Consider the following 23,824-nt stretch of genomic DNA (forward strand, 5'->3'; position numbering starts at 1 on the left):
ACAGGGATCGTGTTACCGCGCTATAATAATGCGACGTACATAATAATACTATATAGTATATAATAAATTACAATACAACGTGTTTAGCTGCCGTGTTTACCGACAATCATTATTATTTATTATTATTATTATTATTATTACTATTATTCGAACGGCCATAATTTCCCTGTTCGCACACTGCACCGCAGCCATCATGGTCGTGTTGTTTTGGTACGCACTACGCGCATTTTAGTTGCAGTGACGCCAGTCGCCAGTGAGCGCATTACCATTTACCATTTGTTCATGACGCGTACCTGCGATAACATTGTTGTCGTAATCGAAACAGAATATTATTATTATAATGTCATATTATTTATAATATTATATTATTATAGTAATATAGTTTGTAAAATGCCATTGTAAGAGACACTCGCGTCGTTCTACGGCGTGTACGCGAATTTGATTTCAATTTATTTAATTTGATTTAATTTTTTTTTTTGATTTTATACTAACTTAATTATTTTTATCTCGACCGCAGAGGCGTTTCATGTTTTTTTTCTCGTATTTTTCTATGCGCCGTTGCCGCGTCCGTTCCAACTCAGTGGTAAGTATTCTAAAAAATAGTACTACGATTATCGTCGTCCATATTTTAATATAATATAACATTTTGTTTTATTGATCATCTACCTACGATTCTTGTAGATCTTTGTACGTATACGATTGCATGCACACGTTTGACCTAAAAAAATTCTTTTGTCGTTGATGTCACATTGTTTGACTGTTTGCTTTCGGTAAAATATATTTTGTTTGCGCTATTACGTAACCTACGCATTTTTCGTATAAGCTCATGGTCGGGCAAACTACTACCTAGGAGGCGAATTATTTATTTTTTGTTTTAACTTTTCGCATTGCTTAACGTATTATTATGTTCGATAATCATTAAATCTGTGCTGTGTTTCATCTATTTTGATTATTATTTGAGGAGGTTAGGTTACTATTTCTTTTCTATCACCCATGCTCAAGTGCTCGGTGCGCAACATACCTTATTTATGTTCAATAAATTAGCAGCACCAATCCTATGCTGTTACATTTAATATGAGAGTAAACTAACCTAATATCAAGCTCTGAGTTAAGTGCATTATCTGTGTCATTACATTAACTATTTTATGATATTTTAATTTTTACGTTAGTTATTAGTGTGTAAATACCTAGTTGTAATTTAAAAATGCTTTTAAATTGCATAAAAATTTAAATTTAAAAAATACAATGTAGTAACACAGGTTTATGTTCTAAACTCAAAATTGAATAGGTAGTAAATTCTTTCTAATATTAAAAAAAATAACAGTGTTGGTTCTGCTAAATGGATATTTACTCTGTTCAGAAACAGTAAACAAATGGTTAACTGACATCCTCTAACCATTTTATATTTGTTTTTGGTGTTTCAGTTTATTTAGTAATTGTTGGTTTCTGATTATCATTTCGTACCGATTAAGAGTTGTTTTGGAAACTCGCATGCATTGAACATATCTCTTGCCGTTGTATATGCTGCATGACGGTCAACAGATACCCACTTCTACTACTATTGCTGTACTACTTCTACTACTAAGATTACAGCTACAATACCACTACTACTACTACAACAACACTTCTGCAGTCTGTAAGAAAGCAAACATTAAGAAATCCTAGTTAATTTTATTTGGACGTACACACTTGCCAAATTGGGCGTTTAGTCATCGCCATTTATTGCTCAGGATACAACGCTTGATAAGACGACTTAGATAAAAAATTATATCAATTAAGACAAATAAGGTAATTAAAAATACTATTTCATCTTCATTCAATATACAAAGATTTTAAGGTCTCCCAATAAAATACTCATTATTAAATAGAGCTTCCCTATTTTTAAATTAAATATATAATTTAAGTGTTATGTTTTTAACTAAAAACTATGTTTGGTAAACATAAGTTTTTTAGTTGGTATTTAAATCATTCCGTGTTACTAATATTCGCTTCTTAATTAATTGAGAATATACTTTTAGGCATCTACTCTGTTAAATGTTTCCACAACAATATTAGTACCTACCTAATAAAGTTATTATTATTATTGCCATACAATTTTATTTTGGTTATTTCTGACTGAAAAATTCTTGTTTTCAGAAATAAAAAAGTGTTTGAAAATGACGAACCTTTTATCGAGGTCTAGTTATTTCAATCATTCTATTTAGTACTCATTAATAAGTAATAACTTATTCTACTATTCTACATTAGATTTATTTGAATAGAAACTAATATCAATGTTTCTATTGGTATAACCAATATAAAAAATATATATTTAGCACTTAATACAATATTAGTGTCTATCTAATAAAAAGTGTTTGGTTACCTGTTTGAGTATTAATTAATTAATTAAAGAGAAAAGCTCTTGGTCTACCTATTTCAAACATTGAAATTAAATTTAGTTCCATTTATAAGCAAATCTATTAATCTATATTAGGCTTAAGTGAATAGAAACTAATATCAAAATATAGATATAGGTCAATTATCGTAAACTATATACATAAACATGATTTGCTATCCTGCCTAACAAAACTATAAACATGAACATTTTATAGAAAATTCAAAATAAAGGTTTCCATTTAAAAAATAAATAAATTAATAAAATATAGCTGATGTCTGATAGAATTAAATATCTTAATTTTTTTAAACTTGTTTGTCATTTTTGAAATAAGAAGTTTATTTTTAAGCCAAATATTAGATATATTCTTTGTTTATTTAGAGTATGTGACAAAACTAAGTTAAAATTAATTGTTTAACAGACAATACTGTATTATTTTATATATGGTTACATTATTCAATTTTTAAAATTGAAATGTTAAGTTTATTTTATCGAATTTCTATTTTGTAACTTGAAATATTGATTTAAATCTCGTTCGTATACTCCACGTACTACAGACTGATTAAATGGGATAATACTGATTTTATATGGCCAACTGATCATGTTCTTAATGTGCGTTGTATGTATATTATTAGACATTTTATGGTTTTAAAAATGACAAACATCTACTTAGGTTTTAAAATATTAAATATATTAATACAATACATATCTACTTTTTTCATTTAACAAATAAAGTTGTTATTAATTTTCTCTTGTGATTTTGTGCATTAAGTGGATTCTTGCCTAAAAATAGTTACTTATTTTCATTGTGCTATTAAATTAGTTAAACTTGTGATTTTCAAACATTCTTTTGATTAAAGATTATATACATTTTTTTGTTTTTATATAAATTAGATAAAATTTTAATATTGGTTTGTGTTCAAATTGTTCTCTATTATCAATATTTTTTTCCTTAATCAATTTATAATTTACTATACTCAATGATAAATGTTTCAAAAACAACATTAGTAAATATTTAATAAAATAATAATTATAAATTTTATTCATATTTTTAAACAATCATTTGGTTATTTATATTATTAACTGATGAAATGATGACTAATTTTTAATTGAGGTGTAGTTCTACCAAGTATTACGATTCGATTTAGAACACATAAATGACTAACAACTAACAAGTAATAAGCAATAACCAATTCTACTGTTCTACTCAAGTTAAAATGCATAGAAACTAACATCAATTATGGATGAGGTAATTTATTGTAAACCATCTACACAAATATGACTATAAAATTAGGTATACATGGTATCACATTGGTATACATAGACATAAAAAAATTATAAATAAAGGTTATACTTGTGATTTTCAAACATTCTCTAAATTGAAAATTTTATCAATTTTAATACATTTAATATATATCAATCGAATAGTTTCTTACTACGTGTAAGCTAACTCAATTCATAGGTACAAATCAGCATATATTAATTATATGAATTTGTTTTTTTATATATATTTAGGTATATGCCTAACCTTTATTTTTCTAATTCAAAATAGTTTTTAGTCTGATAGATATAGTACATAAAATTTCCCTTGTTGTTAAGTATAATGCATTTTAATATTCAGTAGTAGCTAGTAATTAACTCACTATAATTACTAAGGTTTTATTTATAAATATCATCCATATAGACTCAGCTATTACTCCTATATGAGTTATTAAACAGCTTTTAGTTAGATTATAAATTTATGAACATAATATGTTTATTTGAAGTAATTACTCTAATTTTTTACTTGGTAAAAATATGTTACCACTGGCTTTAAATCCACAGTATGTATGCTGAAAAATGTAAGATTTACCCTGAGTATTAAAATAAACAAACAAAAAGTATACTATTAACTAATAGTATTTTCATTTGGTCTTGCAATATTGATTTTAAATATCAATACTTTTTCTCGTTTCATCTTTTAACCTGCAATAGCTAATGTTTTTTTTTATTGAAAGTACTATAATATTATACCTATTCAAGTGTTTGATTATATTTATTATTTAAAATCACAAAAAAATTTAATCAAGCATTTTAATTTAAGGAAGGTTATGTATATAGGATATGGACTATTATGTTATGAATTTTTAATAGATAAAATATAAATATTATTGGTTCAATTGCATCGTTCAAACTACACTATCTATCTTATAGGTATATTATATTATTATAGCGGAAAATCATTTTTTATTATTTAAATAGTATTATATCAAAACAACTTATATTAAATAAAAACTGTGGCTCAGTGTTTTCAACTTTCTACTTGATGTTATATTTTATTACAAATTAATATTTGTAATAATAAAATTGGCATCACAGCAAAACGATAGTTTAACGTCAAATCAAAATATTTTCAGAAATCATAATTCAAGTGCATAATAATATGATTGCACTGTTATAAAATAGATACTTCGATACTCGTATATTGCATTTAAATAACGTCTTACGCGCTGAAGGTTGGAGCAGTGCAGGCGTCAAGTTCTTGCAGCAGTTCGAGTAATCAATCGGAGACTAAATCATCAGGCACGCGTGTAGTTTGTATTTTTAGAAGTTGAAGTGGCATTTTGATTTATACATTTTGAATTGAAAAATGTATTTTGATTTATACATTTTGAATTGAAAAATGTTATAATTAAAAAAACCTAGGTTTTTATTAAGTGTGGACTCCGATCTACAAAATATTGACATACAATACTCAGTCCGATCGATAATTAAGATGGTTCGATGAAATGGCAACTGGTAATAGACGTACCACCTGAATTGTAACACCCATCGTTACTGCCGTTACTGGTATCTAATTTAGGATTTCAGTTAAGGCTTAAGACAGCAGACATCACCGCCGACGTGTTGTAAGAAACAATACGCACAACGTGTACCGACTACGCGCGATGAAGTCGTTATATAAACTCAAAAAGAAATAGTAAATGACCAATTGTTCATATCCAGAAAATTGTAATTAAAGATTATGTATAGAAAAAAAAACGAAACCTGTCACCAAAAATATATAAAATAAATACCCCATGTCTCAAATACTGATTTACATCAGTTTTTCACTACTATTGTGTGACATTTTATAATGGGTTATAATTTAATGTATAAGTTATTATAGGTAATACAGTGAAGATTCTAATATTTAAAATAAAATTTCTATATTTCGATTATTTTTTGAAGGTGGCCTTGTGATTTCGTAATATGGAAGTTATTAATATAATGACATAACCAAAATGTATTTTATTCGTTATACTATTATTTTGATTAGGGATTTTACTATTTGTATTTTATTGACGAACATTACAATTTAAAATAATTTTTCTATAATAATAAGTGTACAGTCTTATCTGAGAAGTACTGTTATATTGCTTTAAGACAGTGAATTGTTTAAACTTTTATGAACGTACAATAATTTTCAGAGGTACTCTAGTTGTATTTTCGAGGATGTAATATTTATGATACTTAGTCATTGGGCAATCAAAATTCTTATAAATTGAATTTTTTTAGTGTTATTCTTACGAGAAAAAACTGCAGTATTATTTTTATTAAATTGTATTATTGATTATAGGTACTTAGATTTGTATACATTATGGTACGCTGACATATTCAATCTACCAAAGTTCAACTAACATTATTTATATAAAATTATCGTCGGCTGTCTTTTACGGAAGACTTCGTGTGATTAAATTATTTATTCATAGGTTCAGTGCGTAGTGTACAATTTTGGATAATAACCTAAACAAATCTAAAATTTAAACTCACTTAATAATAGTGTAGAAGAAAACTTTATTAGTTGCTTGAAAATATTAAAGTAGTTTAAATTCAAACTTAAAAAAACGGAGTGCATTATGATAACATGAATGCGCATTTGCATAACATTTTTTCAAAATATGTGTATCTAATCTTTCCTCTGGTAAAATAAAATCCCAAATGAAATTCTGGATTGTGGGTTCGAAATATTTTGTGTTACCTTCATCGTAAATTAACCATAATATATATATATATATTATATATATTAAATATTAATCAAACCAAATTCTCCAGAACTGGTGTTGCTGAATATTTCCGTTTTTTTCCTATTATTTTTTAATTCAAAGTTCTAAAGTACCAGCTTTTTCAACCTTTTACCACTCTGTGTTTAAGATTTATGTCATTTATCTACTCCTACAAAACAAAAAGAGGAAACAGTTCTTGATTTGATGAAACTTGACTTGTTCTGCTGTAGAGTAATTCTGGATATACCTTTAAATCGATGAGTACCTAAGTCACTGTACAGTATGTAAATTTGAATTTAATGATAAATTTAATGAAAATCAATTCTGAATGAAGACAATCTGTTAGCTTATATTGTAACCTAGTAAATTATATTGTTATTTGAGTAATTTGTTTTACTATTAGTAAGGATAAATACTTTATTGTTTAAGTAGGTATTTACGAATAATATTTCTAAGTTTAAAAAAAAGGACTTAAATCATTTTTTTTTTAAATATATAATTTAAAGTTAATGTTTTTGTAAAAAAAAAATAGGTTTACCTTTACGTTTTTTAGATTTTTTTGTTCTTAGTATTAATTATTTATTAAATATTAGTGATTTCGATGAATTTTATCATCTACATTTGAAATTCCAACTTATTTATGTTGACGCAAAAAAAAAAAAATCTGTCCGCTTACCTTTTATAAATGCTGTTATATATTCAACTTTCAAGCTATTTGAAACAATCAAATTTTTATTGATATTTATAGGAGAAAAAGTCAAAATGTTTAGTAAATTGTATGATGTATGTAAAATGCTAACATAAATATTAAATGAGAATTAAAATAAGTACCTCTACTAAATAGATCTAATGAATAGCTCAAAAAAATATTTATTTTGTAAATTGGCATTTATAATGTGAATATTTCAGGTATCTACGGTTGTTGGTTTGTGTTACACTAAAAAAAAAACTAAATCGATTTTGTTAAATCTGTTTGTGTAAGAATCCCCGTTTTTCATAATTTTTTTTTTTTGTTTTGTTTTTCTTGTCGCTTTTGTAAACTACTATGAATTTTTTACTTTTTACCTTCCAAAGTAGTACCATCTTAAATCTAGATTCGCTTTTTCACCAGAAGAGATGATTTATTAAAAAATCAAAGCATTTTTACTGCATCAAAAGGTAATACAGACAAAAAAAATCATAGGATAATACAAAAAAGAATAAAACCTAGCTCATAAAATATACAACGCATAATATTGTTTATAAAAACAATGAAGTCAAAACAAAAAATTAAGAACCGACCTACCCAAAATATGAATTTGTGTGTCTTAAATGTATACTTTTGTATACAGTATAAAAACTAAATTTTATTTTTAGTATTTATAAAATTTTCACACACTCACACACACACCTGTTTTAGATTTAAGTCAATTGCCTCAATAAAAAACCTTAGTGTGCCTCTACGTATATTTATGATACATAGTACCTATTGAACTGATCTATATTTTTTACAGCTAATTCAAACCTTTCACTAAAAACTAAGTTCATGAGTGGGTCCAAAATTGTTAAATATTTACCTTTATGAATATTGGAATACGCACATCATTTTTAACATACAAAATATGAATACTCTAAGGTATTCTCGTTATTACTGCTTTATCAAAAATATAGAACTTCACTGCTAACATTTTTCTACGTCTAAAAATTTCGGAGAAGGGGACTCTAGGACCTCTGAACTTGCTTCCAATTGAGTTAATTATTACTTATATGCTATTACCGGACGACATGGAAAATTAATAATTAATTTAATGGTTCAATAAAATTAAACAGACCAATTATAGGCCTGCAGTATATTATCTTTATAAAAATTATTAGCTCACTATAATAATTAAAATAAATGGTTGTTCTAACGCAACTCGGCATAAATATTTTAATATAAGTAGACAAAAAAAGTTAACTTTTAAAATATTCATGCTGTAGACATATAAATTAAAAGTTGTGTAATATTACATAAGTGCTATATATAAATATTAAAACGCTGATTATGATAATAATAATGCAGTGTTTGAAATATACGAATTAATACTTAGTCACATATACGTCTTGTATGAACAAAAACGTAATGAACTCGTCATGCGTTTGTCGTATTTGAAAAATCTGACGCTTGTAATAATTATGTATTCATGTATGGTACAAATATGATATTTTGATTACAATGCTAAATGAGATTAATAACGTTTGAGTATCTAATGCACGTTAAGTTTTTATCATGTTATGTACATACAGATCGTTTTCTTGCTAATAATAATGCACATTGCATACTATTAGCGCGTAGGTTGTGGGTACCTATGTCTACAGCTAAAATAACTGTATACTAACTGTACAAATTTACAATATTATTGCGAAGTGCGCAAAACAGAAAAAACATATAAGTACACCTACGCCGTCATCGTGTCACGCGTGCATAAAGTTTATTTTGGCCACTGTGATTTTTTATCACAATTTTGTCCCGAGTGTAAAATATATATTTTTGCAGTGTGGTTTGTTTGTACGGAATTTAATTGCGTAATACTTCGCTGCCGTCCTTAAATCATAATAATATAAAAATGAACGGAAGACTTGCTTCGTTGCAAACCGTATCGTTTGTAGGTACGTATGTCAGCCGATACGTTGAACACAAAAAATCATTTGCCTACAATTTATTCAGATACATCTAAGGTATATCGTATACATTATACTATGGATGGAGCAATGCCCATCTTGCCCATGTAACTACATTAAGCAGTCTATGTTTTAATAGTAACTGAGTTCGCCAAACTTTGAAAAAAAAAACATGCAGGTATGGTTAAAAAAAAATTTTTAGTTAGGAAATATTTGACAAATTTCTGTAATGTATTGAACTTATTATTTAGTTTAGTTGAGTAAAATAATAAATGAAGGCATATAAGAGGACTTAACACTGGCACCTGTTGTCTTCGTCTTACAAGTGCGTCTCGTAGCAAATTTACGCTCAGCAGATCACGTGTAGCGCTTCGTTTGAAAAATTAAAGTGAAACATAGGTTAGGTCAGCATACAATGAAACATAATAGTAAGAACACTATCTATTTATGTGTGTGGATTTTTTACGATGGTTAATTTTTTTAGCAAGTTTCGCATGTATATAATATATAATAAATTATAAATGCTCATATAACTCACTTAAAAACTGAATTATTGTAAAAAGAACCTATACATAATACAAACTCAGAAGTTCTTACCATCAAATTTCATAAGGAATTCACTTAAATTTTTAAAATAGTGAAATTGCATGTGATCTACTGTGTGTTAATTTTCTACGTTACGAACTTGTAAGACGAAGACGACATTTAATGTCCGTGTTAAGTCCTCTTAATATCTATTGTAATTTTTAGGTAACAATAAAAACTTGACGATGCCCTTTTTTGTATTCAAATCTTGGTATTTGTTTGATTGTAATAGCTGGTTTTTGTTTTGTTATGATATAATAATTTATTTCGGTTAGATTCGGTTAATGTATTAATTAATAGTGTTGGTAATTGGTATTCCTATTCCAACTATAGAACTATAGTTATATGATATAAATCCATAATATACACATTTAAAAGTAAAAAAATCAACAAACTCAATTGATTTATTTTACTGAGACTAATTGAGATAAAATTGTTCTCCAATTGGCTAACTCGATTTGTAAATATTTTTTTCTTTTATACCGGAGCTCAGCTAGGATATTATTTTCCTTCGTTCAGGTATAGGACTCAATTAGAGTATGCATCGGTACAATTGTATTTCTTATTGGGAACGGAATTTGTTTTTAACCAATGTTACTGGGGCGGAACTTGCTGGGCGAAGACAAGCTGTCTGCAGACTTGTTTCATGAAACGATTATATTATGTTGTTCGATATTGATCATAATATATAGACAACTTAACAGTTGATCGCACTTAAATGAGGTTATTTTTAAGTTATAGACGCAGTCTGCTGTGAAACTAGTAACTAAACGTTGAATTTAATTATACATGACGATATTTTAATCAATAATACAAAGAACACTGCACATAACGTAGCAGAATGATGTATTGCAGTATGAGTGTGTATTATAATTTAAAAATGTCCTGAAATGTTATACATAATATTATAGATACGAGATACGACCGATACCCGTTTATATCGATGTATATATTATATGTTGTACATGCATTTTTGTAATAGGTATGATATATATTATGTCGTCCGTTTGGACCATCAGCAAATTTTTCCCCGTTTTTACAGGCTCGAGACTGTTAACAGTTCTGGACGTCTTATACACGCGTATTATTATTATAAAAAACCACACAGTGATTTTTCGCAGCATCTTGTCAACTAGACAAACCTATGTATGTATAGGGGAAAGTAAACCGTCGAAAAAGTAAGTATATATTATTATAATGTGATGGAGTGAAACAAATATTTATGGTTTTTTATTTAAAATGAAAATAAGATTAAATAGTTATCTATATTTTAGATTCTGAGCGGAGCGAGGAATGTATTGACTTTACCATAATGTGTGTTTTTTTTGTCTGTCATCACGTTTTGGGGCATTAAAAATGCTTTGATTTTCGACTTCAGTTGCTTGTTAGATCAGAAAGTGAACTAAGTGTCAAAAGTAAACATTTTTTAATCAATATTTTTCTAAATAATCGGGATTAACAAACTAAAAATTAAGGAAAAAACGGGATATTTTTCGCATTATCAATCTTCGACAAAATCGATTTTGGTTTTTTGATGTAACTTTAAAAAAACTTACCATAGATATTTTGACTTTTAAAAGTATATTCTATCCACCATGTAATTTTCAAAAAATTTCGATTTAAGTTGAACTATTTATAGACATATGCAATTTTCAATCATTATTAGTTTTTTTAGATTAATATCCATAATTTATTTGTTGGGTATAGAAAAGCCTGAAAATTCAATACAAGGCTCCTAACATATTATTACAATATCAGTTGAAAAATAAAAGAAATATATTATTGTCACAATTTAGTTTATAAAAAGTATTCAAAGTTTGAATTTTGACAAAATACGTAAAAATCACGAAAATTCGCATATTATTTAAATTCATAAATTTAATACACGATTTCTTACAAGTTTTGTCAACCTTTTTCATAAGATAAATATCCTCCCGAAAGTCAATTTAAGTTTTTATGAGCGTTTGAAATTTAAATTTTACAACATTGGATTTTCACAAGATTTCGCATTTATTTTTTAATTCTAAAACAAATTACCGCAGATACTTGACATTTTCACTGAATGTTTATATAGGCGTTTTCTATATTTGATAAAATTTTCAAAATATTTTGATTAGTTTTGAGCTGTTTACTCTGACGTTTTAATTTTTAAACATTTTTTTAGATTCTAACGAAGTGATGAATGTATTGATTTTACAATGATGTGTTTTTTTTTCTACTCGAAACTAGTCGAAATAATGCTTCAATTTCAAAATTCGGGGGTGGTTTCCGATGTAAAAGTAAATATCCTTGGTGCATTATAGAGGTCAAAAGTAAACATTTTCCAAAAGTTTACAAAAAAATCAAGAAAAACAAAAAAAAAAAATGACAGAAAAACGGGAATTTTTACGCAAAACCGGTTTTCGCCCAAATTGATTTTTTTATATGGTTGTAATTCAAAAACTAATCACTATAAATACTTGAAATTTTCACCAAATGTTTATGTTAGTGGTATATATATACAGTTTAATTTTAATCTTAAATTTTTAATTTTTAAATTTTTGTCTTTTTTGAGTTATTTATAGACCACTGAAATTTTCAATTTATTATGTTGGACGACCAAAAAAACTTGAAAATTTAATACAAGGTTCCTTATGAGTTGTTCTTATTGTAGCTAAAAAAAATTAAAAATCGTAAGTCACAATTTTTTTCATAAGCGTTTATATTTCAAATTTTTAAATTTTTACGAAATCTGTCGAAATATCGCGAAAATTTGCAAGTAATTTTGAAGTTGAAAAATCATAAATTTTTTTTGTTTATAACTAAGAATTAAAAATACAACACTAAGATTTCCATAAGTTTTCTTTCAAGTAGCTATAGAGAAAACTCGAAACTTTTAAGAAAAAATTTTAGTGCGTTTGAATTTTAAATTTTTATGAAATAGCGTAACGATAACGATTTATCCTCAAACGATTTTAAATATTTGTTATTATTCAAAAAGTATATGTAGTAGATACTTGAAAATTTTACCAGTTATTAAGATTGGCATTTTCTTTACATTATTTAATTTTCAAAATATTTTGATATTTTTGAGATATTTATAGACAACTAAAATTTTCAATTTTACTGAAAATTTTTTTTTGAAGTGTCGATAAATTTTTTTTGGCCCAATCAAAATACTTAAAATTTTAATACAAAGTTTCTCATAAGTAATTCTTATAGTGTTTAATAAATTATAAGAATACATAGGCACAATTTTTTTTTATAAGCTTTTGAAGTTCAAATATTGACAAAAATTCGTCAAAACCCATGAATATTTTTTTTTTGTGACTGTCATCTCGTATAGGGCAATAAAAGTGCTTCGATTTTTGACTTCAGTACCTTATTCGATCAGAAAGTGAATCTAGTTGGTATAATAAATATACATTGGTAATATAAATTCTTTATACTTTTCTAAATAATCGGGATAAACAAACTAAGAATTAAGGGAAAAACGGAAAATTTTACTCACAATCAGTTTTCGACAAAATCGATTTTGATTATTGATGTAACTTTAAAACAAATGACCATTGATACATGAAATTTACACTGAATGTTTTTAGTATATTCTATCCGCCATGAAATTTTCAAAAAATTTTGACTTATGTTGTACTATTCATAGGCATATGTAATTTTCAATTATTATTAGTTTTTTTTTAAATTAATATCGATAAAAATTTATTTTTTGGGTAGAAAATATTGAAGATTTAATACAAGCCTCTTGACATATTGTTACAATAGCAGTTGAAAAATAAAATAAATTCATAGTCACAATTTTTTTCTAGAAGCATTGAAATTTTGAATATTGACAAAATACGTAATAATCACAAAAATTCGCAAATTGTTTTAAGCTAGAAATTCATAAAAAATTTTCTTTTTAAATCTAAGATTTGAAAATGTAATACAAGATTCCTTACAAATTAGTCAATCTTTATCAGAAAAAAATGTCCACCGGAAATTCAAATTAAATTTTTATTAGCATTTGAATTTCAAATATTGACAAAAATTCGTCAAAACCATGAATATTTGCAAATTATTTTGTAGTTCGAAATTTATAATATTGTTTGTATTTATATCTAAGGTTATAAAATTTAACACTAAGTTTTCCATAAGTTTTGCTTCAAATAGCTATAGAGAAAATTTGAAGCGTCAATATAGGAAAAATGTTTTGGGCGTTTGAGTTTTAAATTTTTATGAAATCGCGTAATGATAACGATTTATCCTCAAACCAGGTATATCTATGATAATATAAAGTATTACATGCAATGTTTTTGGAAAAATGATTAACCATGCCTTATGCAAAATGCGTCTTAATTGAAAAATACAATATTTGTTTCAAAATAGAATATATGACAATATTTAAATATAATATATCCTAGACTGACAAATCATTTCCATTCAGAATCGTTTTTCGTATACAATGATACCTATCATTGCATTCAAGTTTAAACCCATCCATTACAGTAATCTACTGTACAGCAGAGCGGCATCCACGACTTACCCGCTTTTTTCTATTAATGCCAATAAAATTGCTTCAAAATTTAATATAAGGCTTCCAACATATTGTTTTAATAAGAGTAAATATTAAACATACCTAGGCACGATTTTTTTTTATAAGCATTTAAAGTTCAAATTTTTTTCTAAATACGTAAAAATTACGGCAATGTTCAAATTATCTTAGATAGAAATTCATAAAAAAATGTTCTGTTTAAATCTAAGATTTGAAAATTTAATTCAAGTTCCTTAAAGGTGTGCAGTCTACCTTAATCAAAAAACAAAAAAAAAATGTCCACCGGAAAGTCAAATATTTTAAGAAGTATTAATAATAATATGTCCTAGACAGATAAACCGTTTCCGCTCAGAATCGTTTTTCGTATACAATAATATAATATCGTTGGATTCAAATTTAATTCCATCCATTACAGTAACCCACTTGTAACCTACTGTATAGCGATATCCACTCTCCCGTTTTTTTTTTTATATAAACACATCAGTAATCGTAGGTTCTTGGATGTTTTTAGTATTTTTACCATTTCATATATTATTTTCTGTAAGTAGGCATATATTTAGATTAAATTTAACCTATCTATACTACTAACTTATGTACTTACACCGTTTTCACTACGGTACGTACAGTATTTGTTTATAGATTTTACCTTAAACGGCGATTAAAAACAAACTATAAGATAATAATACATCAGTTTGTGTGATAACAGATAGGAAAATTAGAAAATAATTAAATAAGTAAAGATTTATTACGTTGTAATTACAACTAGTAATACTAAGCGATATATGCGATTCTGTTGGGAACAAAATATTGTTACGGTAAAATAATACTTACAAATTGCAATATATGTGACATAATATTAAAGTAAATATCATGCAACATAATATATGTGTTATTTACGGCAAAAATTAATACAACTATTATTTATAATTATAATCAATAGTATTATACTAATTTAAAAATAAATATTATTCTATTCAAATTTAATACGTGCATTACAGTGATATACAGTGCATATCACTAGATCAGTGGTGTTACCTTGGCCCCACAAGGGGTGCTGTTGGATCTAGAGTACTGTGGTCATTTAAATGCATTTTTAACTATTAAAATTTTGATAGGAATACTTATTTTATATTAACTAATATTTTATTATTGACAACCACTATAATAATCATAATTCTGGTTTTATATTGTTGTTTAATTAAATTCTGGAAATTATTTAAGTATAAATGACCGAATTTAGTATGTTTTTTCCACCCATATATATAGTGTGATTCAATTTCAGTAATAATAAAATATCTTACAACATTTTTTCAAATCGCATTCTAATATTGATGTTTAAAAAAAAAAAATGTAATTTAAATATTCAAACTCATGTACATAAACAAATAAACGTTTCAAAAAAATATAAATTAATATGATAAATACCTTTTCAAAGCCGTTTAATTTATGCATCAGTGGCATTAGCAGGTTTTAGTTTTGTTACTAAAAAGTAACAATATTACCCGTATGGAATTTATGAAAACAATAACTATAGCTATTACCTGACACCTGACACATTTCTATGCATATATGTATATATCTATAGCAAATAGCGAGTACAAAAATCAAACCTTTTTTCACTTTACCGGAAACCAATATTTTTATTTTGACGGAAAGGAATAACTTCCAATAATTTTACTCATAATCTAAACCTATAACTTCCTATAACTGTCTCCACACATATATAAATATATGTATTTTGTTTTCATATTACAGTATTTTTAAATACATAAATTAAAAAATGTCAAATTGCTTTATCTAAAATTGAGAAATACAGTTATTATAAATATTATATTATTACTAGAGGTCGGATTTTTATGATCTTACATATTTGTTTCTAGTCTATGCAGTTAAATGGGAGTGAGAAATCTTTACGATTCATGAAACACAAAATTCATAGGAAAAAATTTATTTTGCATAAAAAAGCATATTTTATGGGTTAGAGAATATTTGAGAATATTTTAGTAATATCGGCATATAATGAATATATTTCACGTTTATCAGCACTTTGATAGGTATAATAATGTTCACCAAATAATTCTGTTTATAAATAATAAATTTCTGGGTTTTAATAAAAATTAATCGTAGGTTATTTTGTTAGCCAAAATAAATTTAAACTGAATTTTTTTTAATATTAAAAGAATATTTTGCATATTTAAGGACATAAAACATCATATATCTGGTATTGTAAAAGAATATTAAGAGAATATATTGCCTAATTTATGCGACATAAAAACATCATATTTTAAGGATTTTAAGAGATTATAAATCCGACCTCTAATTATTACTAATAATATAATAATTTATTAGGTACATACATATTTGTCAATTTTCCATCGGGAAGGTTAGGTTAGGTTAACCTAATTTAGACATAGGTTAGATTAGGTTAACCTAACCTAATCTAACCTATGTCTAAATTTGGTCGGAGATTTCTGGACTACGAGTTACGAGCAACTCATCAATCTTTTGGGTCTTACCTATACCTTGATCGATGTCAGAAACACACGCAGGGTTGTCTATTTGCCACTATTTTCGTTAGCAATAAAACATAAAATTAAAGTGATGATTTTATGATGTTTCATAAGTTGAAAGAAGTGGAATTGGCTTACGCACACTATTGAATCCGAGCTACAAATGTTTATGATATATAAAGGCATCATACAGATCAAAATCTTAGCAGTTAAAAAAAATCGAAAAGCGTTTTGAAAATTGCTTATAGATTGAATCATAAATCATATTCAAGCAAGATCTTATAAATATTAGTATATTTCGAAAACTTGCGCAGTCTATAAATATGACAATATTGTAATTGTCATTATTCATCAGACGTCTCGATTTTCAAACCGGAGTTTTACGAAATTGTGCGATCAAATAGGGACTGTAAAATTGTAAATGTACCTATACTAAACGTTCAACTTTTGTCACGATGTTTAACAAATCGACAGAATTTTTTTACTGTAGACCTATATATTTTAAAATATTTATTCAGCTGTATAGTTTTTAATTAATGGCGTACCTATTAATATTATTAGGTATTGTTGTAAAATAAAAACAATACATTTTATTTACTCACATAGACTTCTTTGGTAAAATAAACAGATTAATTAAACCCTAGGCGTCAACCAATAAAATTTTATCCTAGTTCAGTGGTTCCCAACCGCGGTGGATTCCCCCTAGGGGGGAATTTAGTGATGATGAAATAACAAGAAATATTTTATTTATAAAATTGAAAACAATAAATTAGCTTTTTTTTTTTAATAATGATATTTACAATCTGTGTTTAACATCACAATAAGTAAATTGGACAATTTATGTACATGTTTAACTGGAATGATATGAAGAGGGAGGCCAACCAGAGATGGAACCCAACGTGAAATAAATTAGCTATGCAAGTAATGTAATATTAAAAGGTACAACATTATATTATATAATAATCTAATCTAATATTGATTCGTTGACTATTTGTCGGCCTCTGATAACGATAATGGATAAAAAAATGTATGTCGTTAATTATATTAAAAAAATAATTATTTCGTATGATTAAAACAAAAAAGGCATTTTTAATTATGATTTACTGTTCTCTTTGCTATAATTATTTTATAATAAAAAGCAAATTAAAAAAAAATTCTAATTTAAGGGGGGGGGAGAGATTTTTGAAAATTTACCAGGAATGCGTATAATAAAAATAAAGGTTGGAAACCACTGTCTTAATTTTACGGATTTTTGTTTTTTCACTTAAGAGCAGACATATCCAATGACACGACAACGCTCTTAAATCCAATACATATCTATAAATATTTAATACTATTTATTTTTATTTTTTATTAAAAATTGCTAAATGAATGTTTTTTTTTAAATACCTACCAGCTACTTTGTAAATTGTTTTATTTTGAAGATTTTTCTTTTATATTGTTATGATTAATTTTGTATGAAATATTTTTTTTAATTATTAATTTTATATTGAAATACAATTCAAAAACAATCACATTTTTTTATTTAACACGTAGATACAAAATCTGCTTTAGTATTGACCTTGAATTTAGGATATACCGATGATATAAATATTTCGCATTTGTAATCTGATTGAGTACGTAAAAAATGTTTTAATATTGTTTAAAACAAAAATTACCTATTTCATTCGTTAGTTTTTTCTGTTACTCCTGTATGGGCTCAAAGCTCAATACACAATTTATAAAATGTCCAAAAATAGGGAACTAAAGACTCGCATCATCACAAAATCTGCGCCTGCAAATTTTGGTCATTTTTGACGCACGATGCTTAAAACTGATTATTTTGGTAATCCGCTGGTTATCAATCTATTGAAAAGTGTTCAAATTTCTATAATATTTATGTCAAATATATAGTAAACAATATTGTATAGGTACTCACGTGAATATATCATGGTGGTTTATTCTTTTATCGAATCCATTTATATGGCGTTGTTTCCAAGTTATTTGCTAAAACAAATGACTAACTATAATAAGCAACAATATTGATTTTTCGTATTAGTTAAACTATAAAAATACATTTTTGATATGAAGCATAAATTGTGGTATTAAATTCGAAAATTAAACATTAGGTACTTATATAGGTATCACTATAGTTATAGTTCGTCGATTCACCACAGTACAGTAGTTATATATTATTATAAGTATAGACAATTCATAACAAAAATTTAGTTTTTAAATTTGCAGTAAAAAAATATTTAATTTTATTGAATCATGGAAAATATATTTCATGAATTATGTTGATTTTAAAATTTTGATCTGAGTATGAATTATTAAATGTACAAAAAAAATGTGATATTAATTAACACAGTTAAGCGTGTATTGTAATTTGCAGGTTAAACTCAAACGCTATATTGTGCCAATAACGGTCGTTGCTTAATATTTTGGTAGTACTTGGGTTTAAATGATTTGCGAAATTGCAATTTCAGTGTTATCATTTACCACGTTTAAATAAATCTATTTTATTTTCGTTACGATATAAGCAAATGTGTAGATACAAAATTATTGTTTATTATATTATATAGTAGGTAATCAGGAAAAAAAGTCTTAGTAACAGATAAATAAAATATTGTATTATTCTACAGACATTGCTTTCAAACGGCATATTATATCTGTAACGGCAATTTTTGTGTTTTTTCAGTAATCATCATGAGTGTAATAATTAGATTGCAAAATTTGCCTTGGGCGGCCAACGCCGCGGATATCAGACAGTATTTCCAAGGATTGTCGATACCCGAAGGTGGAGTTCATATCGTCGGCGGTGAAAAGGGCGATGTTTTCATCTCGTTCAGGTAAACTTTCGTATGATCGATCGTGTCAATGACGCACAGTGATGCGAATCGTCATTATTAGCTGCGTTAGGCTTTATCGCGTTGTACCTATATTCTAATAATAATTGTCGTTTCGAACATTTTACAGTACCGACGAAGACGCTAGACAGGCCATGCTTTCGGACGGCGGGTGCATCAAAGACGTGCAGATCAGACTGCTGTTGAGCTCGCGTAACGAAATGCAAAAGGTCATCGATGCCGCGCGACAACAAACCTTATACAACGCCTACATGCAGCAAAATCTGATGCAGCAGCCACAAATCCCCATAGTCGGGTCGTTGCCACCGTTGACTGCCAAGGTATATAATAATTGCGTACATTCGCATCCGAATGACGACAATGACAACCCAGCTGTACGACGACGAATTAAACATTGCTCTTTCGAGCAAGTGCTAATAATGTCGATGTTTTTTTTTTCTGTCACATATTTATATAGGTGTTACCACAGCCACAACAACAGGCGAGACAGGGTGCACAGATGTTACACAGGCCGCCAACTTTAATCGACAACATGTCGGTTCTTATGCCCCAAGACAAACAGCAACTGCAGATGCAGCAACAGGTTTTGTCTCCGAAATCGTTGCAGGAGAGCAGAGATCGCGACGACAAGAGTCACAAACGTAGTGACCGGTCTCGATCGAAATCCCGGGACCGGCGTTCAAAGTCGTCTCGCAGTGGAGGCAGTAGACGGGACAGGTCGAGGTCTAGAGACCGGCGGCGGCGGGACAGGAGCCGAGGAAGGGACAGGTCCAGGGACAGGTATCGCGGCGGAGATGGCAGGAGCTCGTCGAGCCGGGGTAGTGGAGGCAAATCGCAAAGGTCGCGGTCGCCGATCGTCAACAGAGCGACAGACGGTGCGCTGCCGGCCGCACAACAATCTCAAATCAACCCGTGGAACTGTCAATATGACAACTTGCAGCAACAGCAGCCGGTGACAGAAAACCATCAGCCTGCAGCCACGATGATGAACAATAACGTAATGCCCGGCGGGTTCGGGCAATTCAGGACTCCTCCCCAGCCGCCCATCATCCCCGTCATTCTTCCTCAGAATTCCTCTTTCCGTCATCAACAACAACAGCAACAACAGCAACAGCAACAACAACAGCAGCAGCAACAACAACAACAACCGCCGCCGCCGTTGATGAATAACGTATGGACGCCGAGTGGCGGAAACCGTTCGAATCAGCAACAACCGCCGTACGTTCCCGACAATGATTTTCGCGCAAGCGTATACGGCGGCGGTGGTAGCGATGACGAGGACGATCGACAAACAGAGTTTGACAACAACAATTTCCACGGAAAGTACAATGAAAACTCCGCCCCGGGTATGAGGAGAGGGCCGCCCGGACAGGATTTCCGCGAGCAACGAGGGTTCGGGTCGAACCGGGGAGGTCCGAGATTTCACAAACCGCAACAGATCGTTCCGCCTGTCGTGGGTCAGCACAATCGCGGCGGCGGCGGCGGCGGGGGAGGTCAGCGACCGTTCGACGAGTTCGGTAACGGCGGCGGGCACAGGTTCAACAATCAGCAGCAGCCGCAACAACAGCCGCCTAGGTACGGCGGCCACAACGTGCCCGACGGAGGCGGCCGAGGCAGACCGTCCAGGTTCTCCTCGATCAACGAAAACGGCAAACCGTCCAGATTCAATCAAGTATCACCACTACAGCAGCCACACCGGCCGGACAATGACGAAGGGCGGTCGGCCGAATTCGACGATTCCTGCAAAAGGATGCCGCCCCGGTACAACGACCGGTACAGGTACGACGTACGGAACGCGCAGGTACCTCACGCCGAAGGACTGTGCGTGGAGGTCAACAACATGTCCAACCCGTTCTCGTATGGCGACATCCGCAAACTGTTCGAAGGCATACACATCGACGGGTCGGCGATCAAGATCCAAAAGCACCGGCAGGGCGTGGCGTTCGTCCGGTTCGACAGCAACAACAACAAGAATTTGGCGTTAAAGGTCAACGGCACCGCATACAAGGGCAACCATGTGGTGGTCAAACACTTGGACGACGAGGCGTACGAGCGGGACAACACGGACGATCGGCCGTATCCGAATGCGACGGCGGCGCCCGTGCCGAACATCGTTGATCACGTGGACTTGGTGGACGACGAGGACGACGACGAAGGCGCGGCAAGGGACCACCAGTCGGACAAGAAGAAATCCAACAAGCCTAAAACCGACGACGACGACGACGACGAAGGAAGCGACAACGACAACGAGCTGGTGGTGTGCGAGAAAATCGCGAACAAGGACGGGGCGTCGGTCGAAGGCGGCAGCGACGAACAGCCGCGGAAGGATCCGCCCACCAAATATCTGAAACTCAAACAGCTTCCGGTCACGGTTACCGAGGAGGACGTGATGAACGAGTTCGACGGCGGCACCGACGTGCGCCGCGTGATTTTCTACCCGGACGGCGAGTTCATGGGCGCCGCGCTCGAGTTCACTAGCACTGAAGCGGCCGAATCGGCGCTCAAGCGGTACGACTGCGTCTTGTTGGGCTCGACGCCGGTGCCCGTGTTGCGGTGCACCTACAAAGAGTATTCACAGATCAAGCGCAAATCGGACGGCGACGACAGGCGGTTTTCGGGCGGCGACAACAGCAACAGCGGCGGCGGCGGCAGCCGTCATCACCACCACAGCGGCGGCCACCACCACCACCACCACCACAGCGGTAGTGGCAATCACCACCAACATTCGCCGGTTCCGGTGGCGCCGCCGCCTCCAAACGTGTCTGGCGGGCCGCCCGTCACCCGCTCCAACTGTCTATACGTGTACGGCCTGCCGACGAACGTCACCAACACGGACATCACTCAGTTCTTCTCGGGCGCGGCACTGCCCGACAAGATACACATCATGCTCAGCAAGTACGGCCGTCCGACCGGCGAGTCGTACTGCGAGTTCGGCAACGCGCAACAGGCCAACGCGGCGCTCGCCAAGAACCAGTGCTACATGGGCCAGAACGTCGTGTGCATCGAGCCCATCAACCGGTCGCTCATGATCCAGGCCATCACCAAGCCGATGCAGCAGCTCTGCAACAACCAGGACATGTCGTGGGGCGGTGCGCCGTCCAGGCACCAACGACCGCCGCAGTCTCAGCAGTACGGCGGCGGCCCGTACGGCGGTCGGCCGCAACAGCAACAGTTCAACATGAACAACGGCGGCGGCCGCGGCGGCGGCGGTTACACGCCCAGGATACGCGGTCCCGGACCCGGCCCGAACACCGGTCCCGACGGTTTCGGACAGCCAGGATGCGTGGTGGCCCTGGACAACGTGCCGTACCGGGCCGACGTGCAGCAGATCGTGGATTTCTTCGAAGGATTCGAACTGCACAGCCAGAACGTGATCCGGCGGTTCAACGATTTCGGCAAGCCGACCGGCGAGGCGCGCGTCAACCTCAGGAACCCGCAGGACGCCGCCCGGGCTGTCCGGGCGCTGCAGAACAAGCCGATTTTCAACAGGCCTGTCCGACTGACGCTCCTGTAAAAACGTGTCGTCGTCGCAGTCGTCACTTTTGCCGCGTCCGGTCCTCCTCGTCCGCGCGTGACAATAATTTTACCTATATATAATAATGATGACCATAAACAATATCTATTGCAACAGTAGTTAATGACGTATTTTCCGGGTCAACCGATTTCACCCATTCTATACACGTTGATAGATATATATATATTTATATTTATTTATTTTTTTGAATGAAAGTCAAAAATAGGAAACATATAGTATGTACTATAAAATGTTTGTATCGATTTTACTTTTGTTTCGTTTTGCTCTTTTTACACGGTCTTGACATTAAATTATAACGGCTTCTTGTATAATGTTTAATACACGAACTCGACGCATGATTTGTATCTAATTTAACAATATATAAATGACCTATAATATGCGCTTGTTTGTTGTATAAATACACAAAAAAATAAATATGTACCAATAATTAAAATATATTTTTATTCCAACTAAACTGTATATTATTATGTAGTGAAGAAACTACGTTTTTAAGTAACAATTTATAATAAATATTGTAATATACCTATTATTTTTTATTATTAGATAATATATTTTGTAAGAATTCAGTAAATTTTGAATTGAGCGTTTTTATTTACCTTTTCCCTCATATGATATAAGCCTATGATAAAAGATAAAGGTTATCTATCAATTTGCCTCCGAAGACCTTTACTGCCATCATAAACGTTAATACGTCCTCGGTCCTTCATTCGTCCTGAAACTGTAAATCTGCGAATATGATTTTATTTTGTCTAAAAATGTATGTGGACAAGCAGTGGCGTAA

At 31.2% G+C, this 23,824-nt stretch overlaps 1 protein-coding gene across 1 annotated transcript; it reads left to right on the top strand.

Moving 5' to 3' along the window:
* The first annotated feature begins 112 nt into the window (after positions 1 to 112).
* Positions 113 to 23,615, top strand: LOC107169209 (uncharacterized). The gene is made up of 5 exons (XM_015518879.2): positions 113 to 583; positions 1,425 to 1,788; positions 19,340 to 19,490; positions 19,618 to 19,828; positions 19,966 to 23,615. The coding sequence occupies exons 3-5, from the start codon at positions 19,348 to 19,350 to the stop codon at positions 23,020 to 23,022; spliced, it is 3,411 nt and encodes a 1,136-aa protein (XP_015374365.1). The 5' UTR covers positions 113 to 583; positions 1,425 to 1,788; positions 19,340 to 19,347; the 3' UTR covers positions 23,023 to 23,615.
* Positions 23,616 to 23,824: the final 209 nt, after the last annotated feature.

Source organism: Diuraphis noxia, unplaced genomic scaffold, assembly GCF_037042655.1.
Source record: "Diuraphis noxia isolate RWA-SAM2 unplaced genomic scaffold, SU_Dnox_SAM2 contig0003, whole genome shotgun sequence".
NCBI lineage: Eukaryota > Metazoa > Arthropoda > Insecta > Hemiptera > Aphididae > Diuraphis > Diuraphis noxia.